The sequence below is a fragment of the Candidozyma haemuli genome (assembly GCF_002926055.2).
Source record: "Candidozyma haemuli strain B11899 chromosome Unknown I_2014730914, whole genome shotgun sequence".
NCBI lineage: Eukaryota > Fungi > Ascomycota > Pichiomycetes > Serinales > Metschnikowiaceae > Candidozyma > Candidozyma haemuli.
In genome coordinates this window covers 440,829-465,861 of record NW_020289909.1, presented here as the reverse complement: position 1 = coordinate 465,861, position 25,033 = coordinate 440,829, and the positions used below count along the sequence as shown (strand labels likewise).

At 45.8% G+C, this 25,033-nt stretch overlaps 12 protein-coding genes across 12 annotated transcripts; 8 read left to right on the top strand and 4 right to left on the bottom strand. All coding sequences in view use genetic code 12, as the record gives it.

Moving 5' to 3' along the window:
* Positions 1-938: 938 nt before the first annotated feature.
* Positions 939-3,044, top strand: SUP35 (translation termination factor GTPase eRF3; the record flags this gene model as incomplete). The annotated part of the gene is made up of 1 exon (XM_025488714.1): positions 939-3,044. One exon carries the CDS (start codon positions 939-941, stop codon positions 3,042-3,044), a length of 2,106 nt encoding a protein of 701 aa, XP_025343481.1.
* A 38-nt stretch (positions 3,045-3,082) lies between these two features.
* IPK2 (inositol polyphosphate multikinase) lies at positions 3,083-4,099 on the bottom strand (the record flags this gene model as incomplete). Its single annotated transcript, XM_025488713.1, has 1 exon — positions 3,083-4,099. One exon carries the CDS (start codon positions 4,097-4,099, stop codon positions 3,083-3,085), a length of 1,017 nt encoding a protein of 338 aa, XP_025343480.1.
* Positions 4,100-5,500: 1,401 nt separating this feature from the next.
* On the top strand, positions 5,501-6,382 carry SSO2 (syntaxin; the record flags this gene model as incomplete). The annotated part of the gene is made up of 1 exon (XM_025488712.1): positions 5,501-6,382. One exon carries the CDS (start codon positions 5,501-5,503, stop codon positions 6,380-6,382), a length of 882 nt encoding a protein of 293 aa, XP_025343479.1.
* Positions 6,383-7,553: 1,171 nt separating this feature from the next.
* Positions 7,554-8,405, top strand: CXQ85_005109 (uncharacterized protein; the record flags this gene model as incomplete). Its single annotated transcript, XM_025488711.1, has 1 exon — positions 7,554-8,405. One exon carries the CDS (start codon positions 7,554-7,556, stop codon positions 8,403-8,405), a length of 852 nt encoding a protein of 283 aa, XP_025343478.1.
* Positions 8,406-11,243: 2,838 nt separating this feature from the next.
* FCY21 (purine-cytosine permease) lies at positions 11,244-12,781 on the top strand (the record flags this gene model as incomplete). The annotated part of the gene is made up of 2 exons (XM_025488710.1): positions 11,244-11,288; positions 11,312-12,781. The coding sequence occupies 2 exons, from the start codon at positions 11,244-11,246 to the stop codon at positions 12,779-12,781; spliced, it is 1,515 nt and encodes a 504-aa protein (XP_025343477.1).
* Positions 12,782-12,913: 132 nt separating this feature from the next.
* CXQ85_005107 (uncharacterized protein) lies at positions 12,914-14,758 on the bottom strand (the record flags this gene model as incomplete). The annotated part of the gene is made up of 1 exon (XM_025488709.1): positions 12,914-14,758. One exon carries the CDS (start codon positions 14,756-14,758, stop codon positions 12,914-12,916), a length of 1,845 nt encoding a protein of 614 aa, XP_025343476.1.
* Positions 14,759-14,936: 178 nt separating this feature from the next.
* Positions 14,937-15,782, top strand: DFG10 (putative polyprenol reductase; the record flags this gene model as incomplete). The annotated part of the gene is made up of 1 exon (XM_025488708.1): positions 14,937-15,782. The coding sequence occupies one exon, from the start codon at positions 14,937-14,939 to the stop codon at positions 15,780-15,782; it is 846 nt and encodes a 281-aa protein (XP_025343475.1).
* A 586-nt stretch (positions 15,783-16,368) lies between these two features.
* CXQ85_005105 (uncharacterized protein) lies at positions 16,369-17,415 on the top strand (the record flags this gene model as incomplete). The annotated part of the gene is made up of 1 exon (XM_025488707.1): positions 16,369-17,415. The coding sequence occupies one exon, from the start codon at positions 16,369-16,371 to the stop codon at positions 17,413-17,415; it is 1,047 nt and encodes a 348-aa protein (XP_025343474.1).
* A 92-nt stretch (positions 17,416-17,507) lies between these two features.
* Positions 17,508-18,310, top strand: VPS28 (ESCRT-I subunit protein; the record flags this gene model as incomplete). The annotated part of the gene is made up of 2 exons (XM_025488706.1): positions 17,508-18,256; positions 18,304-18,310. The coding sequence occupies 2 exons, from the start codon at positions 17,508-17,510 to the stop codon at positions 18,308-18,310; spliced, it is 756 nt and encodes a 251-aa protein (XP_025343473.1).
* Positions 18,311-18,341: 31 nt separating this feature from the next.
* CXQ85_005103 (proteasome regulatory particle lid subunit) lies at positions 18,342-19,175 on the bottom strand (the record flags this gene model as incomplete). The annotated part of the gene is made up of 1 exon (XM_025488705.1): positions 18,342-19,175. The coding sequence occupies one exon, from the start codon at positions 19,173-19,175 to the stop codon at positions 18,342-18,344; it is 834 nt and encodes a 277-aa protein (XP_025343472.1).
* A 1,371-nt stretch (positions 19,176-20,546) lies between these two features.
* ASN1 (asparagine synthase (glutamine-hydrolyzing) 2) lies at positions 20,547-22,268 on the top strand (the record flags this gene model as incomplete). The annotated part of the gene is made up of 1 exon (XM_025488704.1): positions 20,547-22,268. One exon carries the CDS (start codon positions 20,547-20,549, stop codon positions 22,266-22,268), a length of 1,722 nt encoding a protein of 573 aa, XP_025343471.1.
* A 125-nt stretch (positions 22,269-22,393) lies between these two features.
* Positions 22,394-25,027, bottom strand: CXQ85_005101 (M1 family metallopeptidase; the record flags this gene model as incomplete). The annotated part of the gene is made up of 1 exon (XM_025488703.1): positions 22,394-25,027. The coding sequence occupies one exon, from the start codon at positions 25,025-25,027 to the stop codon at positions 22,394-22,396; it is 2,634 nt and encodes an 877-aa protein (XP_025343470.1).
* Between the last annotated feature and the right edge of the window lie 6 nt (positions 25,028-25,033).

Here is a 25,033-nt window from a genome sequence, read left to right as displayed (position 1 = left end):
AACACTTTCTTCCGTTTTCTTACCCTTCCATTTTCGAAAAGTCGATACTAAGGAATGTCCCAAGATGAAAGCTATCATTTAATTTGATTAAAAGTCTTTTTAATCCATAATCGAGTCTTTGTGGTGGATTGTATGAGAAAACTATGTTTTTCGCAGTCAAAACGGTAACACCACCTACTGACAGATTCATAGCGTTTTGGCCAAATAACGCCTATAGAGGATAAATACAAAATATGTATTGTTGAAACTTCCAGTACTTGAAGCTCCCATTTTATTAATCACGCCAGTAACAATACAGATGGAAATATCAGCTATCTTACATGTACAACCTCTCTCAAACATAACTTACATACACATGCTTGGTTTACATACAAAGAAGCTCACCGTGAAACTTTTCCAGTGATCCACAATGCCTTAATAAAATCTGACCATAGGGCACAAGAATGTGACCAAAACAGGACGTGGTAAAGGCAGACTGGTGCAGGAAGTTGCAAGAGGGGTAGTGATTCAGGAGTAGAAGAGCTCCAAAGGCCGCTATTAGGTGTGCTAGCATGGTAGATGATTGCGAGATGATGGAATTTAAATAACAACAATATGAACCATGCTCTAATGTTTATAATTAAGAAACGGTGCTGCCACAAGAGGTTGTCCTTCGATTCACACTGAGAGCCCAGGTTAGACTTTTTCGCAACCGTTTCGGCCTTGAACGAAAGTCCGAGTTGATGCCATCAAAAGATCCAGTCGAACTTTACACAACCAGAAAAAGCTTGAATGGCAGCAGCTTCAATCAAATCAAGTATAAATCCTTTAAAATTATCTTTTTATGGGTCCCATAACATGTACTTCTCTTTATGGGCCTGGGCTCACGTGCCCTCAAGAGCGCAAGGTAGTAAAAAATCAGAAAAAAAGTCAACCTCCATCGCCAACCCAGCTTTGCAATGTCGGACCAGTACAACCAGGACAAATTGAGCCAGGATTTCAGTAAGCAGAGCTTGGATGAAAATAGCCAACAGGGCTTCAACCCTAGCTCGCAATCCTTCGTGCCTCAGGGTGGCTACAACCAGTACCAGGCCCAGGGCCAAGGACAAGGCGGTTACGGCCAGTACAACCAGTACAACCAATATCAAAACTATGGTAACAACAGTGGCCGTGGCGGATACAGCAGTGGTCGTGGTGGCTACAACAACTACAACCAGGGCTACAACCAGTACCAAAACAACTATAATAACAGCTACAGTGGCTACAACCAAGGCTACAACCAGTACCAGAACCAGTACCAGGGATACGGCGATTACCAGCAACAGCAACAACAGCAACAGCCTCAGCAGCAGGGCATGTCATTGGCTGACTTCCAGAAAAAGCAACAGGCATCTGCTACTCCAGCTGCTAAGCCTAAGAGAACCTTGAAGTTGGCTACCAGCTCTTCTGTCAAGTTGGTGAACAACACCAAGGCTGCTGCCGTGGAGAACAAGGAAGAGAAGAAGGAAGAAAAGAAGGAGGAGAAGAAGGAGGAATCCAAGCCCGAGCCAAAGGAAAAGGAAGAGCCAAAGAAGGAGGCCACCCCATCCCCAGCTGCTCCAACCCCTCAGTCTGCTTCTACCAAGTCTTCTGCCGCTCCATCTGCCGCTGCTTCTAAGACTGCTTCTAAAACTGCTACTCCAGCTGCCACAAAGGAATCTACACCAGTGCCTTCTGCCGAGAATGTCATCAGACAACAAGAGGACGAGGTCGACGAGGAGGTTATCAACGATATGTTCGGTGGTAAAGACCATCTTTCTATCATCTTCATGGGTCACGTCGATGCTGGTAAGAGTACCATGGGTGGTAACATTCTTTTCTTGACCGGTGCTGTGGACAAGAGAACCGTTGACAAGTACGAAAGAGAAGCCAAGGATGCCGGCAGACAGGGCTGGTACCTTTCTTGGGTTATGGATACCAACAAGGAAGAGAGATCCGATGGTAAGACTATCGAGGTCGGTAAGGCATACTTCGAGACCGACAAGAGAAGATACACTATCTTGGATGCTCCAGGCCACAAGATGTACGTTTCTGAGATGATTGGTGGTGCCTCTCAGGCCGATGTCGGTATTCTCGTCATTTCCGCCAGAAAAGGTGAGTACGAAACTGGTTTCGAAAAGGGTGGTCAGACAAGAGAGCACGCTCTTTTGGCCAAGACTCAGGGTGTGAACAAGATCGTCGTCGTTGTCAACAAGATGGACGACCCTACTGTCGGCTGGTCTGAAGACAGATACAAGGACTGTACCACAAAGGTGGCTCAGTTCCTTAAGGGTATCGGCTACCTGAAGGATGATATTCTCTTCATGCCAGTCTCTGGTTATACCGGTGCTGGTCTTAAAGACAGAGTTGACTCCAAGGACTGTCCATGGTACGAGGGCCCATCTCTTTTGGAGTTTTTGGATAACATGAAGACTGTCAACCGTTTCGTGAACGCTCCATTCATGTTGCCAATTGCTGCTAAGATGAAGGACATGGGTTGTGTTGTTGAAGGTAAGGTTGAGTCTGGTCACGTCAAGAAGAATGCCAGTTTGTTGATGATGCCTAACAGAACCAGTGTCGAAGTCTCCAGTATCTTTAATGAAACTGAACAAGAGGTTGACACTGCTATTTGTGGTGAGCAAATTCGTATGAAGATCAAGGGTGTCGAAGAAGAAGACGTCGCTCCAGGTTATGTGTTGACATCTCCAAAGAACCCAGTCAGAACTGTCACAAAGTTCGAAGCCCAAGTTGCCCTTGTTGAGTTGAAGTCGATTTTGTCCAACGGTTTCTCTTGTGTCATGCACTTGCATACTGCCGTGGAGGAAGTTCGTTTCGTCGAATTGAAGCATAAATTGGAGAAGGGTACTAATAGAAAGTCCAAGAAGCCACCAGCATTTGCCAAGAAGGGTATGAAGGTTATTGCCGTCTTGGAGACCCCAGAGCCTGTCTGTGCTGAGACCTACAATGACTACCAACAATTGGGTAGATTCACTTTGAGAGATCAGGGTGTCACGATTGCCATTGGTAAGATCACCAAGTTGTTGTAAATAAGGGTCAGGTGATGTTTGTAAACTAGGTAATAAAATTATTTACAAGCTATTAGGAGCTTTTCGAATACGTCAATTAGGTTTTCGACGCCTACAATGATATTCTCATCAGGTCCTTCTCCGGGTGTATGCTTTGCATGAGCAAAGTCTATGACATGAAGACTACTGAGCGGAATGTTACCCACCAGCTCATCTTCTGAGTCGCTTTCTTCATCTTCCAACTCCTGAACCAAAGGGTCCAATGCATAATACGTTTCCTCATCCTCCAATGCCTCTGCCCAACGTTTAGGGTCGTTCTCGAAAAGAAAGAAGAGAGAACCCGAAATAACTCTCACTTCTGAATCTAGTAGACAATTATAAAGAAGCTGGAGACGCTGGTGGAATCTGGTAAGTAGAAGTCTCCTTTGTTTAGGATCAACTACAAATGCAAAAAACTGGGCAATGCCTTTCTCGACGTTGTCTGTATCCAACGAGCGCCCGTAGAACTTGTCGAATTGTATGCTATCATGATCTTCCAGAATTGTGTCTTGCATTTTGGGAAAGACCTCTGGAAGTGGCTTGTCACTGGCCTTAAATAGCTTCATTCCGCAAATACGGAAGTGCAATGGCCCACTGGTGGTGGATGCGCTTACGGCAGCCAATCGTTCTCTCTTTTCATCAGTGGCCGTCTCATCCACCAAGATCTTACCAAGCTTGATATCAAGAATAGAGGGATGAGTGAATCCATGGTACAAGTTCTCCAAGACGATGTACTTCCTGTCGGTTTTCGGCGTCTTCTTCTTCACCTCCTCGATATCCTTGATATCGTCTGCAACCAATGTCGTGACGGTTTCATTATCAGCAGCAATTACACCTTCACTTAGTGTTCCCATGTATGTGGGCATCCAATGGCTCAAGTGGGCACCCTGGGGTAACTCTTCTTCTGGAGCAGTTGTCTGTTCGTAGAAGTCTATCTCTTGCTGGGACGTGAGTTTTGCAAAAACAGAACCCGAGGTCATGCATCCGTCATGCCCAGCTGCTTGATGTTTCAGAGGAATGAATTCCTGGGAGTCCATGGCAGTTGGTGGCGTAGAATAACGAATGTTGATCTTGTCAGATGTAGTAGATCTGAGCTGTGCGCACCGATAAGGAAGAGTAGATAGAGGGACCATGATGTCAGCTATAGAAAGCGGCAAGGTCTGACAAATGAGATATTTGAATCGTCTCAAACAGAGAAAGACTGGTTCAGGGTATTTCGAGAGAACCGAAATATACTCTAATGTGTAAGTGTTCTGGCTTCAAGTGGAAGTTTGCAGCCATTTAGCAGTCTTAGATGCAGAAGTGGGTTAACGTTCAGACCCGGGAAGCTAGCTTTATTTTCCAAAGAAAGTAGAACTAGATGTTCTCTGGTCCAAATGAAAACATCTTATTCCTCTCCACTTGCTTCCTCTTCCAGAACATCAGATCGCTCCTACATCATCCATGGAGACCAAATACTATCTACCCCCATAGACCCACCACTTTCCATAAACCACGCCGACTTTTTTCAGCCAACAAACGTCTTGTGCTGCCTTCTTAGCCTCGTCAGCCACTCCTACATTTCCTCCTCGACATAAACATCGCCTTGCAAAGCGCCTGGTCATCAATGGAGTTCCTATACTGCTTCAATCTGCAAGATGTGAGAAGACCAGAGTCCCCCACGAGTCACAAAGATAAAAGCGAGCTTCGCCTTGTTTATAAATACGGGCGACAGAAGCTTTTCATAGAGGACAAAAAGAGAAAACACATTTGCCGCCTTGCCATTTTTAGTATTCGTTAATTACGTGCTTTTGGGCGGCGCCCCGGCTCGAGGGCATCTGAACGGCTGCGAAAAAAAATGCTTACCACGTCACGTCAAGGCGGTGTTGAGGCGAAAGAGAGAAAGACAAGAGAAGTCAAAGAAGGCTCTCAAAGATCAATAAGTAGTTCTCAGAACAATGTAAGACGCTTGCCTTAGATTTCTTTGTCACGCTGAAACGTCGCCGGCTCGGCTCTTCGTCTGGTCCACCCTGCATTCTTTAACTCTCGTTTCTTCAAGTGCATGCTTCGACAATCGGGGCGGTACAATCCACGCTTTGGCATCGAGTCACGTGAATTTTGCAACTGTCCAGTGAACAAGGCAACGTCAATATTGGAAGTGGAAATTTCCCCTTTTTAAACAAAATAAGAACCAAAGAAAACTTCATATTAGCCCTTCTTCTGTCAAGAATGCACCGTTTAGGCTTTGGTTGAGGCCCCCCTTGGAGAATTGGCAGCTAAGCTTGACGCCAAAATGCGCCAGTAATACGCGAATTTTCTGCAGGAACCTAACATAGCCATACCTGGCAGGCAAGAGGAGGGAAAAAAAAAATCAAACATACATTAAGGTCGCTCGTACCACTGCAAATAATCGGGCCTCCAGAAACACCACTTTTTTTTCTCCACGTCCATAATTAATAATGAGTAATCCGTACTACAACGGCGGGCATAATGCCAGCCTGTACGAAATGACCAGCATGAAATACAGCGCTGGCGGAAGTGCCGGTGAAGACGACTTCGTGGCCTTCATGAACGAGATCCAAGATATTCACACCCAGCTAGACAACTACTCCAACTTGGTGGACTTGATTTCGAACAAGCAGAGAAACTACATTCAGGAATTGGATTTGAACGACGAAGACACTGAATACTCGTCCAAACAGGTTGACGCGTTGGTTCTGGAAGCGCTGAGCTTGCAATCCGAGTTGAAACTGAGAATCAAGAACGTTCAGACCCAGGCAGCACAACTGAGAAACCCACAGAAGATTGACCAGGCTGAGGCCGCTAGAAACAAGTTCTTGGAGTACATCCAGAGATACCGTTTGACTGAATCCAACAACAGAGAGCAGACCAAGGCTCAGCTGGCCAGACAGTACCAGATTATCAACCCTAATGCTACTGCTGAGGAAGTTGAAGCTGCCGTTGAAGACGGTACGCCTAACCAACAGATCTTCCAGCAGGCTTTGATGCAATCTAACCGTAGAGGTGAGGCACGTACTGTGCTTAACGAGGTGCAAGTTCGTCATCGTGAGTTGCTTAAGTTGGAGAAGACCATGGCTGAATTGACCCAGCTTTTCCACGACATGGAGGAGCTTGTTATTGAGCAAGACCAGCCTATCCAGCAAATCGAAGAGCAGGTCGATACCGCCCAGCACGACATTGAGCAGGGTGTGGGCCACACTCAGAAGGCTGTGTTCTCAGCCAAGGCTATGAGAAAGAAGAAGTGGTGGTGTTTCATCATTCTTCTTATTATTGTGATTATTTTGGCGTTGGTGTTGGGTATTCACTTTGGTACCAAGTAATGAGGTTGTTCTAATTGTGCCTCCTGGCGCCCTGGCATTAATCCACCGGTGGAGCAACTTTAGAGTATAAAAGCCAGGGCATTAGCCACTCCGTGGCCCGCATGCATTAGCAATATCAACCGGGCGTGCTGTAATACGTATGTGCAAAGATAAAAGTCCTTAATGTTATACTAGTTATAGAAGGCCTTCATGGACCACCGTTGCTGTAAGCGACGAAAAAACTCTCTTGATGTAGGATGAGAGGTAAGAAGAGAGATACCTATCCGAGACTGCTTAACGGCTTCATCAACCCTAGTAGTTCCATTACGTACCACGTGTGAAAGCTTTTGAACCTCTTCTGGTCACTTACCACATGAATTTTGAACAAGAAGGAGCTCCTGATTACTGAACAAAAACCATTTCATCTATTAAAGCATCAAAAGGCTTCATTAGACCGAGTAGGCTGTACCTACCAGGATAAGCTTTCCAAGTAGGCGCCTCAGGGGAGACCAACCCTCCCTGGTTCTCTCTCTCAGAGGCCAAAGAGAGAGTTTAAAGAGACATAGAAGTTAACTGATTCCCCTAATTACTTACAAGGACATCAAACTTGCTAAAATCTCCCCATAGCCCCTTAAAATTCTACGGATGCTGTTCTCCTTCTTAACTATGCGCATATGAGTGAAGGATCTGGGGTGCATTTGAGATTTTGCAGCCATTTCTCTGAGCCTTAAGCTTGGGATATTTAGGTAAAACAAACGCCCATTCTTTTCTGAGAAGAGCGTAGCTATTCAATCAGGGCTCCTTCAATGAAGGCGTCTTTTGTATGAGTTGTTAGGCGCCAGGTAGCTCTGGCTGAGGGTTCGGTTCGCAGCCTGGCTTCCCAGCGCTGACACAAATAGGTATAAAAGCGAGCTTTCTCCCAAATTCCCATTTTCTTTCTCTACCACTTCTTCTTCTTCTTAAACTTCAACAAGTGATTTACCAAGTTCTCAAAAGTAAATCACATTCAGTCAACAACAACAAGCCCTCAATACTCTTCTATCTGCATCAGATTAGGAAGAACACAGCGTTTTACAGTTTCGTTTTATTCGACCAACACCTGTTTGGTCTACTTACAGCAGTCAACCTTCTTCTATTCTTCAAGAACCACAACAGTAACAGCTTCAAGAAGTCGCCCTACTAACCTATCACAATGAGCTACACGCCTGACCCGTTCTGGTACTCCCAGGGCTGCGTCTTCACGAGCGATGTTCTCCAGTCTCAATGGCTGAAGCACGGATGGCTTTTCACCCACAACGGACTACTTGTCCCTATCAATTGGGCCCCCGGCGAGTTCGACTACTTCTGGACGACCGCCGTCCACGGTTGCAGTGACTTCAGAGCCAGAGACATCGCTCAGCAGATATACTGGCATAAGCTCTATGACAACTACAGTGAGAGGAACGAATGGCTAGCAAACTACGACGCCATAGTAGAGTTTTATAACCAGCGCTTCGAGGAAGCTAAGTGGGGAAAGAAGAAACAAGATCAGGAGGAGGAGTTGACGACGACGCCGGCCGCCACGACGAAGGATGAGGATTTGCCGGTCTGTGAGAAGGTTGTATCTGACGACAAGAACAAGTGCACCAAGGTCACTGACGATAAGACCAAGGAGCAAAACATTGCCGACACCGTTGCCGACAAGGATGGCGATGTCAAAGAAGAAGTTAAAGAGATTGTTGTCGCTCAATTGGGCGACAAGGACGACTCCAGTTCTGACACTGGAAACACTATCACGGACAAACAACAGGAGGCTAGCACCGCCGAGACAACTCCAGAACAGCTGCCGAAAGCAGCTAAGACTACATTGGTCTCTCCTGAATCCGATCCCGTTGAGTTGGGGAGCTCGACGTCGGTCAAGACTACAAGGACCCGCAAGGTGCCTAAGGTGAAGCCTCTGAAGAACCGTGAGAAGAGAAGCGCTAAGAAGGCCGCCAAGAAGGCCGCTCTGAACAACTTGGAGGATCAGAGTAAGATGTTTAAGCTTTCGAAGCTTGGAAGATGATGATATCGTCGTTGGTACTTGGTTATTGAGAAGGAGTAGCTGTGATGGTTGGGTACATTAGAGAGTAGAGGTTGGGGAACCTCTCGAGCTCTTCGTGCCTGGTCGACGCTGCCGCTTCCATTGATGGCTGGGTATCTTCGATGATCTTGACACTATCGACGTTGTCGTTGGTTTTTGGTTTTTGAATAGGGGTTGAGACGATGATGGGTACTAGCAGGGCAGAGGTTGGGGAGCCTCTTGAGTCCGCTTGCCTGTCGGCTGTCGATGCCTTTACTGAGGACTGGATATCATGGGCGACGTTGATACTGTCGTCGTTGGGCTTTGTCGCCGAGAAGGGGTGGCGCCAGTTGCATTTACGTTGGGGTGGAGGTTGGGGAGCCTCTCGCCCTTAGTGCTTATTGACTGGTGTTGCTCTTATCGGTGATGGAGTACCAACTGACGCTTTCATTTGCTATCTAGAACGGAGCCGCTGTTGTCATGGGAACACACGAGAGCGATGGGGTTGGGGAGCCCTTTCGTTGTCGCCTACTGACGGCTGTCGCTTCTATGCTACTTATTACGGCGTGTTTGACGTTTCCGTTGTGGTTTCTACCTGCTGAGAAAGGTGCCGGCAGCGATCGGTATACTAGAGTAAGAGTTGGGGAGAACCTTTCAACTCTTGTTGCTGGTCGTCTGTTGATACTTCTATCGGCAAGGGGATGCCTTCTAACGCTGTTGTCGTTGGTCCTCGGTGTTGATAAGGAAAGGCGACTGCGGTAAGTCACTAGTGCAGAGGTTGGGGAGCCTCATATGCCCTTGGTGCCTTATCAATGTTGTTGCTTCTGTTGACTACTGGGGGCTATCGATGGCTTCGATGTCGTCGCTGTTGATGTTCGGTTGTTGGAGGTGTGCTTCTGGTGAGGGAAGGCAGCAGGAAGACAGAGGTTGGGGAGCCTCTTCAGCTCATGCCGCTGAACCAAGCCTGATATTTATCACAGTGACTGTCTGTCGGCGACGATGATGTCCACGATGACGCCATAGCTTATAGTTTCAGGTTGATATATAAAAAAAAAAAATATAAAAAAAGAAAAAAGATAAATTTAGAGGTAGTGACGATAGTGGTAGCACGCTGCTTGTGACGGTGCTTGAGAGAGGTTCGTCTGGCGGTGGGTTACAGATCACTTCGAATAATTGGCGAGCTTCCTTTACATGACTTCCCCTGCTTCTTGTAGTTGTTTGTGCTCTGTGGCATCCAAACTGAGAAGGTTCTCTGGTGAGTAGGTAACGCCAATGCGAGTAGCACCAACATCAACATACCACTTTGTATAGCAAAGCAGCCACAAGAATACGGTTTTGAATGCTTTTTGAGTACAGAAGCGGCAGTCAGTGTTTCCCTTGACTTTGGGAATCCTGGATTCCAAAATGCCCTAAAAGAACCATTCCTTCTCTGCCAGTAGTCTCTTATCACCTACCAAGCCTCTACCATACAAAGATACCTGCTAACTAAACCCATCAATAACCAACTACGACTACAATTTCCCAATTCAGCCATATGCCTTGGCTGGCGGAACAGAGGCCGTTGCCCAATGCATGAGTCTTCGTCATCCTCTACAGAGCACATTACTCACGACAGCGTCACCGTAAGTGAGGCGTAAGGGAAGGGCTTGGCTAGCCACAAAACCAAGTTACGGAAGGCCCAAGCAAATTGAGTACATGTCAACTGGAAAGCCAAACAGCAGAGACCAAGGTTTTGGATCTAAACGAAGACTGGCCATAGAGAGCCTCGGTAAAACATACTTTGATGGGATTTCCAGGCAAATCGTGAAGGTTAAACATACTTTGATTGGCTCACCGTTGAGAAATTTTTCAGAATGTCCACATCCCACCAGTATAAACCAAACCCCAGTTCTTCCACTCTCTACCACTCTATCCAACAATCAACGTCAACAGCCTCGCCGCAGTCAAGCCAATAAAAAGATGTAATTACGGTCTGACTCTTCCTGTCACTTGCCTAGCGTCAGGTCATGAAAAAACCGTTTCTGCCTGTTGAGCGGCGCCGCAGGGCGTTTCACCGAGAAGACTAAAAGACAAGTAGTATTAGGAAAAAAGGTCTTCCCATCCCTACAAAAACCCAAAAATCATCCCTTACTCTTCACTATCACAAGCACTTTATATTCTCCCCCTTTGTTCGAAATTCCCACCTCCCGTTCTTCTTATCTCACCATCCTTGTCTATCTGGACCTGCCAATTGCCGTGGCCGCAATACAGTACAAGCGTCGCCGACGATAATTACCGACCCGAGGGGGCTCCGCGGGAGATCCAAAAAGCCCAGGTGTTGATGATTTAAAACGATTTTTATAAAAAGGTTTGAGAGACCCGGGATGTTCCGAAACGAGTGGGGTAACTTTGTTTCTCGTGCTATCTCATTTCTTAAAGATAAGTAGATAAGAACGTCCCAATGGGACAGGGCGGGTTCTCACACAAGTAAGCAGACGTGCATTTTAGGTGAAAAAAGCGAGATGCTTACTTGTTCCAATGGTAAGGTTTCTTTGTTAGAGGGAGCGTATGAGTGCAGTACCTGCGTCTGGGCAAGGCAATGAGATCCTTAGTATTAGGCGAAGAAAAAAAAAAAAGGTGAGCCAGAGGGCAAATAAGAAAAAGAAATTTTTGCAACTTACGCGGATTCTTATCAGCATTGAAAAACTTTGCAAGTGCAGCATTCCGTCTTTTATAAGACTCAAGCATTTCTGGATTTGTCCTAAGACATTTTTTTTGTTTCCTCAAGACAATCTCGCCTTTGAAGGTCTGAAAATTGCCTGCTTTTTTGCAATTGCTTCCTAGTCATATCTCATCGCATCAATGTCCGACCAGGAAAGAGCCTTGGGCAATGCTTTAGAAAGAAGAGTTCAGCTGACTCTTTTGAAAAGTCGTTGGAGGAGTCTGGACACGCTGAGACCTCCGAGGCTTCCGTCAACATCTTCGACAGATGGGCTGCTAAGCTTAATGCCGAGACGAAAGGTGTTGATCTTGTGCTTGACGATGAAAAGACTGACGCTTCCATTTGGAACGCTGCTTCTATGTGGTTGTCTGCCAATTTGGTCATTGCCACTTTCTCCTTGGGTGCCCTTGGTATCACTGTGTTCAAGCTTTCATTGTTCCAGTGTATTATGGTGATTGTCTTCTTCGCTCTCTTGGGTGCCTCGCCAGTGGCATACTTCTCCATCTTCGGATGCCGTTTGGGTCTCCGTCAGATGGTTGTTTCGAAATACCTTTTAGGTAACTACGGTATGAGAATTTTCGCTTTCATTAACATGATCGCTTGTGTTGGTTGGGGTGCTGTGAACATTATGGCCTCTGCTCAGTTGCTTAACATTGTCAATGACGGAGCACTCCCGCCTTGGGCTGGCTGTTTGATTTTGGTCATCTGCACTATCTTGGTCACTTTCTTCGGTTATCATGTCATTCACATGTACGAGAAGTGGTCGTGGATTCCAAACTTGGCTATTTTCATTGCCATCATCTGCCGTATGGCCATGGCTCAGACTTTCACTTGGGGTGAGACCAAAGGTGGTGAAACCACTGCCGGTAATGTCTTGTCTTTCGGTGGTACCGTTTTCGGTTACGCCAGTGGCTGGACTACCTATGCATCTGACTACACTGTCTACCAGCCTCGTAACGCCAACTCGTTCCGTATTTTCTTTGGTATCTTGGCCGGTCTTTTGTTGCCCTTGATCTTCACCTTGATTTTGGGTGCTGCTTGTGCTACTGCTACCTTGAGAAATGACGAGTGGGCTGACCTCTACCAAGAGAAGGCTGTTGGTGGTCTTGTTTACGCCATTCTCGTGAAGGACTCTCTTCACGGCTTCGGTCAGTTCTTGTGTGTTGTCTTGGCCCTTTCTACCGTTGCTAACAACATTCCAAACATGTACTCTGTTGCCATGAGTGCCCAGGCCTTTTCTTCGTACTTGAAGAAGGTTCCTCGTGTTGTTTGGACCGTCTGTGCCAACTTTGTTACTTTGGCTATTTGTATTCCTGCTTACTACCATTTCGAGTCCGTTATGGAAAACTTTATGAATTTGATCGGTTACTACTTGGCCATCTATGAGTCCATGTGTCTTTCCCAGCATCTTATCTGGAACAGAGGCCGTTGGTCTGCTTATGACTACGAGAACTACATGGACAAGCGTGCCTACCCTGTCGGTTTGGCTGGTGTCTTTGGTTTCTGTTGTGGTGTCGCTGGTGTTGTTCTTGGAATGAACCAGCAATGGTACAGTGGTGTCATCGGTAGACAGATCGGTGAGAGAGGTGGTGACATTGGCTTCGAGTTGGGAGCCGGTTTTGCATTTGTTGGGTTCAACTTGATGAGACCCATCGAGATCAAGTACTTTGGAAGATAAGTTGATGAGGGCATGATAATAGAGATTGTATAATAGAAACGTTGCATATGAAAGATTAATCTAGCATCCTGTAGTCTTTTGTTTCCTGTTTATTGAATTTAATCTATAATTCTTCACGCAAGAAGTAATTGGTTAACCCAAAGAGAGAGAACCACGAGTTTCATGGATACTCCACTTTGCAATAACTGTAGAAATAAAGGACACCAACGCAAGCAACGAAGTTAAAACAAAAGGCATTCCAGGGAAACCTTCCCTTATACCGTACTTGTACAAAGAAGTACTGACCATCGGCGTGAAGAGGTTGAGAAGGCCCAGCGCCAACGCCGTAGCACCGTAGTATTCACCGACCTTCGATGAAGGGAAAAACTTCACAGGAGCAGCGGCAGATACGGGACCAAAACACGTACTTAACGAATTCGTAATTGCAAAAAGAATGTATATGGAACCGTTGGGTGCTAACGATGCACCAAACTGTGCAACAACCATGAGAAACAAACCAACGATCATCACCAAGGAGTCTGCAGCATCAAAAGTATCTGATCTTGGAGTGAATATCTTGGAACGAGGAAATACGTATTTGTAAAGAATGGGCACGATGACACCCATTCCGACGATACTGAGAAGCGATTTCACGATAGTGAAGTTTGAAATGGTGACTGAGTCCCATTTGTACTTGTAGATGCAATATTGTAACTCTATGAGCATCACCAGAAGCATAATGACACCCAGAAGAATTTCCACGTTCGAGAGACAAAAGACGCATACTCTGACACGCCAGAACCTGTGAGCATTCTCCTCTGTCTTGAGCTCAGATGGATAGATAAGAAGACGAAGTGGCTTGACATAGTCTTTCAAGAAATGCAAAACTCTGGACCAAACAGATGGCAATGTTGTTCTGTTGGCCTGCAACAGAATCATTGACGCGGACCTTGACTTCAATCTCGACTTGTGAGATCTCAGCTCTGGCAAGAGGAATATGCAAAATACCAGTGCAATTGTGAGTACAAGCAAAGAAATCTTCATGGGTATAAGTTCCACGCGAGGAACCATATTGGTTTGGTCAGGAGAATCACTGGAAACATGGGGTACCTTAGGAATAGCAGCGTTCTCGTTTTGATTGGAATAAGACAAAACGAAGGAGGACAACAGAGGGCCCACAATCTGACCCAAAGAGAAAGCCACCACAGTGCAACTCATAGCACTAACTCTATCCAAAGGACGAGAGATATCTGTGATGTAAGCCTTGAAAAGAGCAACCAAGGCTACCAGGCCTCCTGAAGTAGCACCAATGACTGTAGAGCACCACATTGCAACCATAGGATATCCGTTTGTGGTTGAAACAAGGAAGTACTTGATAAATGAGTTGACACTGGTTAGAACGACGAAAGCCGTAAGGAAAGGTTTCCGCCCATAGATATCAGAAAGAGCACTGACCTTTGTACATGTAATCAAGGAGACCACTGAATAAATAACCAAATCCCACATGAGAAAAGTGGAGACGATTTCCTGGGTTTGAACAGGATCACATTGCTGCTCAACAGGAGAGGCAAGTCTATTCTTGATGAGCACCTGACATGCTAGCTTGTAGTTGATCACCTCCAGCGAGGCCTGGGACACGGTAATAGCAATACCAACCAAGAACAAGACAAAAGAGATCCGGCTCAAGGGCGACGCCCAGATAGACAAGCTATTCACATGAGAAAGCCAGTCCTTATCCCAATCATCAGAGTCTTGGGAGTCCGACTCCGCCGAAGCATTCTCGTAAAGTACATCTTCAGGAACATCTGGTCTACTAGCAGACGAAGTTCCAGCACCCATATTGTTGTTGTCAAGTGGAAGTGGATGTTCCAGCGTATTTCTATGCTCTTCCAGGTCCTTATCAGAAGCGGAATCAGGCTTATTTGGATCAGGTTTCCGAAAAAAAATTGAAGCAGCGGTTTCGTTCACAGCCTCGAACTCGGCTGGATCGTGCTGCATTATATTCTTAGCCCAGCGATGTTTCCTAGTGTTTTGTGCTTATAGATTAAGAAGTTTTCGCTTACGCTTGGTCCTCTTCGCCTGGATTTAGTCGGTTTTAATACACTCCGCGCCGCCCAATTCCACAGTGCGCCACTTTACCTCAACTACCACTGGATAACATCTAGACTCATTCAGTATGGTAATTGATGATTGGAAAAACTATACATACGGCTGGGACCCTCGACTAGTCATTTCGGCGGTTTTTGTTGCGGTGTCGGCAAATATCATCGTGTTTTATATTTTCCCCCAGTTCAATACCTTACTCAAGTATGGTAAAACCGCACAGCAGAAACAAGTTGGCCTGGATACGCCTTTTGAAAAGGCAATTGAATGGTTTCTGAGTCTTCGGGTGCCCAAGTCTTGGTTTGCTCATTATTACGTGTTTTACCTGGTCCTTCAGTGGTCTCAGGTCTACTATATCTGGCTGCAAAACCTTCCTGTGACGAAGAATACTGTCATTTGGGCTCTCTTGACGTTGCAGGCTACTAGAAGAGCAGTGGAAAGTTATACATTGACCGAATGGAGCTCTAAGCTGAAAATGCATTTCACCCATTATTTGGTTGGCCTTCTTTACTACCTTGGTATCTCTTCCAACTGTTTCTTGGGCTTGCTTGATAACAGGGAACACATCCAGTGGAGCTGGCAGTACCCCGTGCTCGTGGTTATCTTCTTGGCGTTTTCCATTGACCAATTCCTTAACCACAAGCACTTGGCCTCGTTGGTCAAGTACTCGGTGCCTACGTTTAACTTTTTCAAGCTCGTGTCTTGTGCCCACTACTTCGATGAAATATTCCTTTACCTTACAATCCTATTGCTCCTGCTTGTTCAGCAACCATATACTGTACCTGACTGGAACTTCCTTGGCAGCTGGATCTTTGTCATAACGAACCTTAGCGTTTCTGCTTTGGGAACAAAGGCTTACTATAAAGAGAAATTTGACAATTACGATGTCAAGTATGCCATCGTTCCTTATATCTTGTGAGCTTCGAGGTGCTCTTAACCGACGCATCGCACGAGCCTACTTTTCATGCCCCACCCATACACATGCGGTACCCAAACACTAATCCCATACCAGACACGTCTGTCTAACGCAAAACTTTAACTTATTATGCCACAAAATTATGCTTTAATGCCCTCATAAATACCGTATAAATTCTTGTAGAAGTAAAAAATACACGTGACAAGTCACGTTCAACTATAACCTGTACCCCAGGGTATCTTCCACATACCTGAATCTATTGAAGACCATGGCTCCTCCGAAAGTTGAATGTCCCGTTCATATTGGACTACGGACAGACGGTAGGAGCATTGTGAAAGGCGCTCCAGGCGTTCCCCACTCCATAGTATGTACCAAATTCCCATTTTTTCATGATTTTCACTAACCACACCAGCCGAGGATAGAAACCACTATAGAGATCAGATGCTCGAGATCTATCCTGTTTACTTGCCGACTGGTGGGTATTGAACTCCGTACAGAACAACGTGCGGTTGTTTCATCGAAGCTAGGGTCTAGTGAACCTACAAAAATCTATAGATTATGCAAGGACCCGATGGTCTACGCTCCACCAATGGGCCAATTCTACCAGAAACTATTGGCTCTAGACATTCCCATCCTTTTACCGTTACCGAAACAACTCACATCCAGTGGCTATTTCCCTTCGTGGAATGCCTCTACCGTTCATTACTTGTGTGTTCGCTTTACAGGTGGTACCTCGGCACATACGGAATTCTCGTTCGAAGAGAAGTTTGCTATCCCTATAAAGTTATACGATACCCTTCCTTTATATCGCCAATTCAACGAACCTATCATTGAGCAGCGTCCGTCCTCCGATAACCAAGTTCTAGTCGATCTTGAATTGCCTATCAGTTCATTAGGCCCACTGGACCCTTTCCACTTGCGAGTCAAGATTGGCGGCAACCCCTTGCACAATAAGAGAAAACGAAATCTTCGGCTTAAGCTGGTTACGATGCAATTGAAAGAATATATGCAAGGATTCGACTCTGGTCTTCCTTCAAAAAGAGAGATAAAGTTGCGCAGCGAGACTGACGAATGTGACAAACCTATAACTGCTGACGGAACCACACATATCTTCGAGTTTCCCTTTCCGTTTGATAATGATTTCCTACGCCATTTTGCTGTTTCTGATGCGACCGAACCGTACAGGGATCAATTGACAGTAAAGTTCTCAAGCGCAACCTTCAACAAGAACAGGAATCTCTCCAAAATTACAGAAGGTGTTCCTGTAACGCACACACAGGGATTCACAACTTTGGGCAGACTCTTTTCCATTCGTTATGAAGTCATCGTCAAAGTGAAGATCAGCCATGGCAAAGATACAATTGTGCACCTACCGTTAACGGTGTCACCATATGACCGAGCCAGCAGCGAATACTTGCTTAGCTGGATAAAAGGAGAATGTTTAGTTGCGAGGGACCTTTTTGGCAGAGATACAGTGAATCAAGCAGCCTCTACGTTCAAAGACGAGGAGGTGCACATGATGCTTCAACGGTTTCGCCCTGCCCCTGTACTATACAAAGTCAATAGGACAGATTGGGAAGCACTTGGCTATTCCTTGGACCGTTACGGCCATCTGATGGTCACGTGTATCGAGTAATAATTTAGGATAGTCTGCCTTTGGTTATCCCCATTCCACCGTCCTACGGTGATATTCCTGCACTGTCCACTCGTTCGAGAATCACTACCACCATGTCTGGTCTTCCTGCTTACGCCCCTACAGCGACCACATCATACACGCCGGCTGATAATCCCAATGTCAACTTTCATCAAGAGTTCTCAAGAGCTACTTTGCTACCCACGACGGTGCATAAGGCTGTCTATGAGTCTCTCTGTGAGATCTTCTCCATAGCAACGGTGTTGGAAATGATCGAGAACTCCTTCTTGAAGGACTACATCACCGATAAAGAAAAGTACACATCTACAGTGATGCGGATGATTAATCAGTACCAGATGCTCCTCAAGGGCTTTGGTAAGACCCCTACACACAAATCCGTACTCGCTGAGATCTTGCCAGGAATAGAGGACACCCATGATAACCTTTTACCCTTAATGCAAGAGAAATTCAGACTCCATGTACCGCTAGCAATAGAAAGACTCACATCGGGTGTCCCAGCAACCATTCAGCATTTCCACACGGTCGTTGAGAGCACTTCAGAGGCAAAGGATGAATCTACAACCCAACCACCGGGACTGGCATCGGCGCTGGCGCTGGCAAGACTTGTGGCAGAAGCTACAGGTAGTTTTATCACTCTAATGGATGCATTGAAGCTTAATTACAAGACAAAGTCACAACTTCACCCGCTCTTGAGTGACTTGGTAGTCAGCTTGAATGACTTGGTGCTGAAAGAGAACGACAGTTCGAAGCCTATCGACTTTCCTGGAAAATCAAAGCTCGTTGGCTGGCTCATCAAGCTCAACAACTTGGAAGAGAACCAGGAGTTGGCACAGGATGAAACAGACCAATTCTTAGACGAACTTGACGAAGCATATAAGGGTTTCTTTAATTCTTTAGAATAAACCTCATTAAACGATAGACTCGATTTGCTCAGCGTAGTCCAATACATTGCTGATGATGGATGAGTTGTCGGCGGTGAATGCACCCTGGGACTTTTTGGTGTTGAAGTAGATCACACCATCCTTGAAGATCCAGTCCTCAACTTCGAGATCCTCCTTCAATGCTTCTTCGAATGCCTTGTCTGACTGCTCTTGTGGGAAGTATAACAAGGTTCTGCAGTTAGAAACTGGAATGGAATCGTTGGTTTTTTCGATCGACTTAGCAATCTCGAATCTCAAGGTGTTGATCAACGTCTGTGTGAAAAGATGGAACTCCTTACTAGGCAATGAACCTTCGTTTTGCAATAACTTCCAAATCTTAATGTAGTTGCCCTCCATCAAGTTTCTCTCCAAATCGATTGGATAATTCAAGTACTTGTCTTTCTCGACGTTAAAGGAGGGGCTGTTGTAGATAGTTTCCAACTCGACGTGGAATTTACTTATAAGACCTTGTGAAAGCAAGTATAACAAGTACAAGGCAATAATCTTGGTCGCATCCGTGTTTGTTTCGGACTTGCCATGCAACTTCGTAGATGTGTAGAATGGACGCAAGGAAGCAAAGAAGTTCTCAAAGCCAGCATAGTCGTGAGTCAACAACGACAGCAATGCACCAATTTCCAAGATTCTCTCAGAAATCTTCAAGTCGTTGATTTGATCTGTCAGTTGGGAGTTGGAAGGCACTGGAACAAGCAAGTTGTGCTTGATCAATTCGACCTTGAGAGCAGGAAGGAGGCGCTGGCACTCGGCATATTTATCATGATCATACAATTGGTACAATTCTCCTGCAAGTTTTGAAAGAGCCATTATAAGTGGATGTGTTGGTTTGGATTTGATGGTAACTTATGATATAGTTAACGCCAGTCGAGATAATACTGTGCGCCACTGGTCGTGCGAGAATCAGACTACCGGTCCCACAGTGTCATGAAGGGCCATATTTAAGAGCAAGCAACTCCATAGAAGGTGAATTTGAACTTCTGTGAGAGAGGAGAAGGCCCAAGGGGCGAAATGTTTACCTTTTGTTTACTTTTGTTGCTTTGGTGTTCTGTGGAGGTGAAAGCAAGATGAGGGTTAACCGGCCCAGAACGTCTTCCTTTCAATGGGTAATAGCAAATATTTTGAAGAAGGGGCATTTAAAATAACGTGTCGAGGTTTGGAAAGAGAGTGCTTTTACAATCTTTTTTTTATCTCGATTCATTCACCTTGTAATTTATATCATTCATGGTAAATATGTGATAGTGAGAATGGCTGCGAAAACCACGAGAAAGTTATGGAAATTACTCCTGTAAAGAATTATGTCAACTTAACATGCTAAGAAACTTTTATAAAAAAACAATTACTCTCGCTATCCATAACTCCACTACGATTAAGAAGAATGATAATCCCTAGCATCTTTACCTAGCGACTACTTTGGATCACCATTGGCTGCTTCTATCCCAATGTAACCTACTACGCACTTCTAATGGAACATGGTTCGGAAAAAGAAACGACTGAACACCAAAAGAAAGCCGGAATTTCCAATCTCCATCACCAACTATGTATGAACAAATCAATAGCCAGTAAACATAGCATCTTCAGTTGAGTCAGCAATTACAAGACTAAGCTTCATTCACCACAACGTTTCACTGACAATCTTCAAGTAGGACACTCTCTCATGAGATTCAATCTTCCAGCTGTAAACTCTTCGGGTTTCAAACATTCCTATAACTCATTGCTGGTTTGTTCCCTTCTTTCCAGTAAACATGTTTCCTGCTTGTACTGGCCCCTCCAGAACGTGTATTGCTTTTTGCTGTGACTTCGCATACGTCAAGAATATTCTGCCAATGGCGTTCATCATGTACAGCTGGTGACCGTTAGAGATTGATAATAAAAAGCCCGAGGATCTATCTATAAAGCTTCAGGTCACATATCGGAAAGCCGAGTCCGAAAATAGCTAAAACTTCCAGTGCTTCTAGCTGAGTCATAAGTGAGTTCCGAGGGTAACATTTAAGATCAACGGCCCGGGATCGCACAGGCGAGGGCATACTTAAGGTGAGAATTTAGCAGCAGTCGCATCGGATGGTCACGTGCACAAACTCTCATCTGCCCTCGGAACTACGATGATTCATTGAAAAATTCACATAAAAAGTAAAGTCAGAATCTTCTACTTACCCCCAACAAACACAACAAAACAGCTTCATGTGTGGTATTTACGCTGCCTACAGACAACCAGAAGTTGAACAGTTCAAGGGCATCGCCCTCAAGAACACGAAAAAAATCAGACACAGAGGTCCTGACTGGTCTGGAAATGTCATCTCCAACAACACCATCTTGTGTCACGAAAGATTGGCCATTGTCGGTTTGGATTCCGGCGCCCAGCCTATCGTTTCCAAGGACGGCCGTTACTCCTTGGCTGTCAACGGTGAAATCTACAACCACATCCAGTTGAGAGAACAGTTCCCTGACTACCCATACAAGTCCCACTCTGACTGTGAGCCTATCATCCCAGCTGTTCAGAAATATGACATCGATGCCCCAAAGCACTTGGACGGTATGTTCGCTTGGGTCTTGTACGACAAGCAAGACGACAGAATCTTGGCTGCCAGAGACCCTATTGGTATCACCACTTTGTACATGGGTAAGTCTTCCAAGACTCCTCAGACTCGTTACTTCGCTTCTGAGTTGAAGTGTTTGGTTGACGAGTGTGACGAGATCACTGCTTTCCCTCCGGGCCATGTTTACGACTCCAACACCGACCAAATCACCCGCTACTTCACTCCTTCGTGGTGGGACAGCTCTAAGGTTCCAGAGAAGCGTGTTGACTTCAAGGAAGTCAGAGAGAGCTTGGAGTTGGCTGTCAGAAAGAGACTTATGGCTGAGGTTCCTTACGGTGTCTTGTTGTCTGGTGGTCTTGACTCCTCTTTGATCGCTTCCATTGCTGCTAGAGAGGCTGAGAAGGCTGCCTCCTCTCTTTCCCACGACGGTATCGATGCCAACAAGGAGCTTTCTGGTGTGGACGCCAACGGTTCTTTGCACTCTCTTGGTTTCACCCGTTTGCATTCTTTCGCCATCGGTCTTCCCGGTGCTCCAGACTTGATTGCTGCTGAGAAGGTCGCTCACTTCATTGGTACCATCCACCACTCTCACACCTTCACTTTGGAGGAAGGTTTGGACTCCTTGAACGATGTCATCTACCACTTGGAGACCTACGATGTCACCACCATCCGTGCTTCTACTCCTATGTACCTTTTGTCTAGAAAGATCAAGGCTCAGGGTGTCAAGATGGTTCTTTCTGGTGAGGGTTCTGATGAGATCTTTGGTGGTTACTTGTACTTTGCCAACGCTCCATCTGCTAAGGAGTTCCACGAGGAGTGTGTCAAGCGTGTCAAGAACTTGCACTACGCTGACTGTCTCAGAGCTAACAAGTCCACCATGGCTTGGGGTCTTGAAGCCAGAGTTCCTTTCTTGGACAAGCAGTTCTTGGAAGTGTGCATGAACATTAACCCAGAAGACAAGTTGATCGACCCTAAGCAGGGCAAGATCGAGAAGTACGCCTTGAGAAAGGCCTTCGACACCACTGACGAGCCAGACGTTAAGCCATACTTGCCAGACGAGATCTTGTGGAGACAGAAGGAACAGTTCTCTGACGGTGTTGGTTACTCTTGGATCGACGGTTTGAAGGACGCTGCTGAGGCCGCTGTCACTGACGAACAGCTCGCCAACCCTAAGCCTGAATGGGGAGAAGATGTTCCAACCACCAAGGAGGCTTACTGGTACCGTTGCAAGTTTGACGAAGTCTTCCATGGCTCCAAGGCCGCTGGTACTACTGTCATGAGATGGGTTCCAAAGGCTGAATGGGGTTGTCACGCTGACCCATCTGGTAGGTACGCCTCCACTCACGACCACAAGCTTGACGCTTAAGGTGGTCAACAGTACAAAAAATCGTTTTATATAGATTCAGTAATCACTACATGATTCAACGGAAATGATAAAGCGTAGATAAAATGAAAGTGTTATGAGTGGACTGCTCGTACTAATGCGTCTACTTAAAAATTGTTGGTAGTCAACCATTCCTTCACGAGGGCATGGTCTCTCTTGAACCAGGCAGCATTGATTCTGATGTAGTCCAACACCTGAGACAAGGATCTTTCGAATCCGTTGACATCCTTGTCCTTGAAGAAAGCTTCAACGTCTTCGGCCATGCTTTCCAGCTGGTAGTTACCCAATGTGAATCTGATAAATCTGTCTAACACAACCATGTTGGTGGACATCAACTTGTGTAGCGTAGAGTAGTTCTCCTTGATGAACTCCCACAAGAGATCTCTCACCACGGTGTTCTTGGAGAGGTTACCAGCCAAGAAGTGTGCATCCATAACGGGGACAATATTAATGTCGATGATGGTCTCGATAATCTTCTTTGCAAGGCCCTTGCTAGAAATGTTACCCAAGGCACTCAAGGCAACCTCTCTGGAATCCAAAGCAGAAGGATTGATAACCTCATCCAACACAACCTTAACGTCGTCTTCAGTAACATCCTGCGACGCAAGGACAGAAGAAAATGTGAAGTATCTCAAAGCAGGGTCGATAGTTTTAGACTGTTTCCAGCTTCCAAAGTAAGAGTGAGCTAGCTGTTTCACCTCTGGAACTTGGTATGTAGCAGCACTGTTCAAGATGTGAGCTTTGAGCTTAGTCTTGAGAACATCATTGGCATCCACCTCCTCGCTGAGCAATTTGATGGCCAACTTGGAGTAGACCTGGCGAATGAAATGTGTAACCTTGTTGCCAAGTTCCTCATCTTCACCGCTAAAAGTAGTCTTCACGGTTGACAAACGAGAACAAAGCTCCAACCAAGCAACATAAGACTCACCAATCTTATCGTTATCGAGTACGATAGACTTAACAAGTTCCAAAAATGTTATCGTGTTAGTGTGCTCATTTCCTGAGATAGCAATGGAAGCAACATCAGCAATTACACCGACCTTGTCTTTTGAGGAAAGCTTATCAAAGTATGGCAAGATATGGGACAGAAGAATTTCCTTTGAGTAGTCAACTCTTACAACGGTTTGCGAATCCTGGTTGAGCTTGAAGAATCCATCTACCTTGAAGCCCTCAATAACATCTTCCTTTTGGTCAATAAAATCCTTACCCAACTGTTCAACATTGTCACCGTAAGCGTTGAGTGGAACCCACCAGATGGTTTCATCATCCTCTGGCTTGACATCACCACCATTCAAGAATCTAGACTGTTTAAGCACAAGGTTTCCGTTCTCTTGGGAGACGTTGATAATAGGGAAACCGATCTTAGTGATCCATGACTCCATCATTTTATCAACGGGCTGGCCGGATGTCTCTGAAAGACTCTTCCAGAGAGCTAGCGAAGTGGCATTACCATATTTGTTAGCGTTCAAGTAGTGAGCCACACCCTTGAGGAAAGTGCCAGTACCCAAGTAGGCAGAAAGCATAAGAATGGTGGATGCACCCTTCAAATAAGAGATCTGGTCGAAAAGTTGATCGATTTGCAAGGCGTTCTTCACAGGCACCTTGATAGGATGAGAGTTTCTCAAGCCATCCAATTTAAGAGCGGTTTGCAACGAGGTAGAAACGAATGCACTGAAGATGTCCCATTCAGGGAACAAGTAGTCAACAGCAGCGTAACCGACCCAAGTAGCAAAACCCTCATTGAGCCAAAGCTCATCCCACCATTGCATAGTCACCAAGTTACCGAACCATTGATGTGCGATTTCGTGAGCAACAACGTAGGCCACCTTTTGCTTGTACTCTGGATCAGAGGTCTTTGGGTTGTACAAAAGAGCAGTGGATCTATAAGTGATAAGACCCCAGTTCTCCATGGCATTGTGAGAGAAAGCGTGGACAGCCAAAAGGTCCAACTTTGGCAATGGGTATTTGATCTCGAAGATCTTGGAAAAGTAGTCCACAATCTTTGGAGCCAAGGAAAGAGCAAGCTCTGCATCCTTAGTGTATCCCTTGGTAGTATAAATTCTCACAGGCAAAGGTTTGTCGTTGTAGTAGGTCTCGTCGGTGAAACCTTCAATGAACTCGAATTCACCCAAAGCCCAAGCCAAAAGATAAGTCGACATGACAGGTGTTTTCTGGAACGAAGTGATCTTCTGGTCACCCTTCTCCTGAACCTTTTCCACTGGGGTGTTTCCCAAAACGGTATAGTTGTTATCAGAAGTGATATGGACCACGAACGTAGCCTTCAAGGCTGGCTCGTCCATACATGGGAAGGCTCTACGAGCGTCCGTAGCCTCAAACTGGGTCAGAATCATGTACTTGGTAGCACCGCCTTCCTTATAAGAAGACTTATACATACCAGCCATGTTGGTCTGGATGGTACCGGTGAAACTCACAGAGACCTGGACCGTAGCAGACTCTGGAGCGACCTTCTCCGCAAACTTGATCACGAAAAACTCACCCTTCTGGTCCTGAGAAGCCACCGAGGCCTCAATGGTCTTTTCACCGACCGAAGCCTTGATGTCGCCAATCTCCAAGTCCCTGTAGTGTAAGTGCAACTCGTCTGTCTCCTCCACAATGTCCAAGTCGATCACAACTTCACCCTTGTAGGTGTCGTTGTCCAAGTTCAAATCGTACACAGAAACATCGTAATGCTTGGGTTTCAATTGAGGAGGGAGGGCCTCATAGTAGAGTTCAGAAGTCATGGTGTA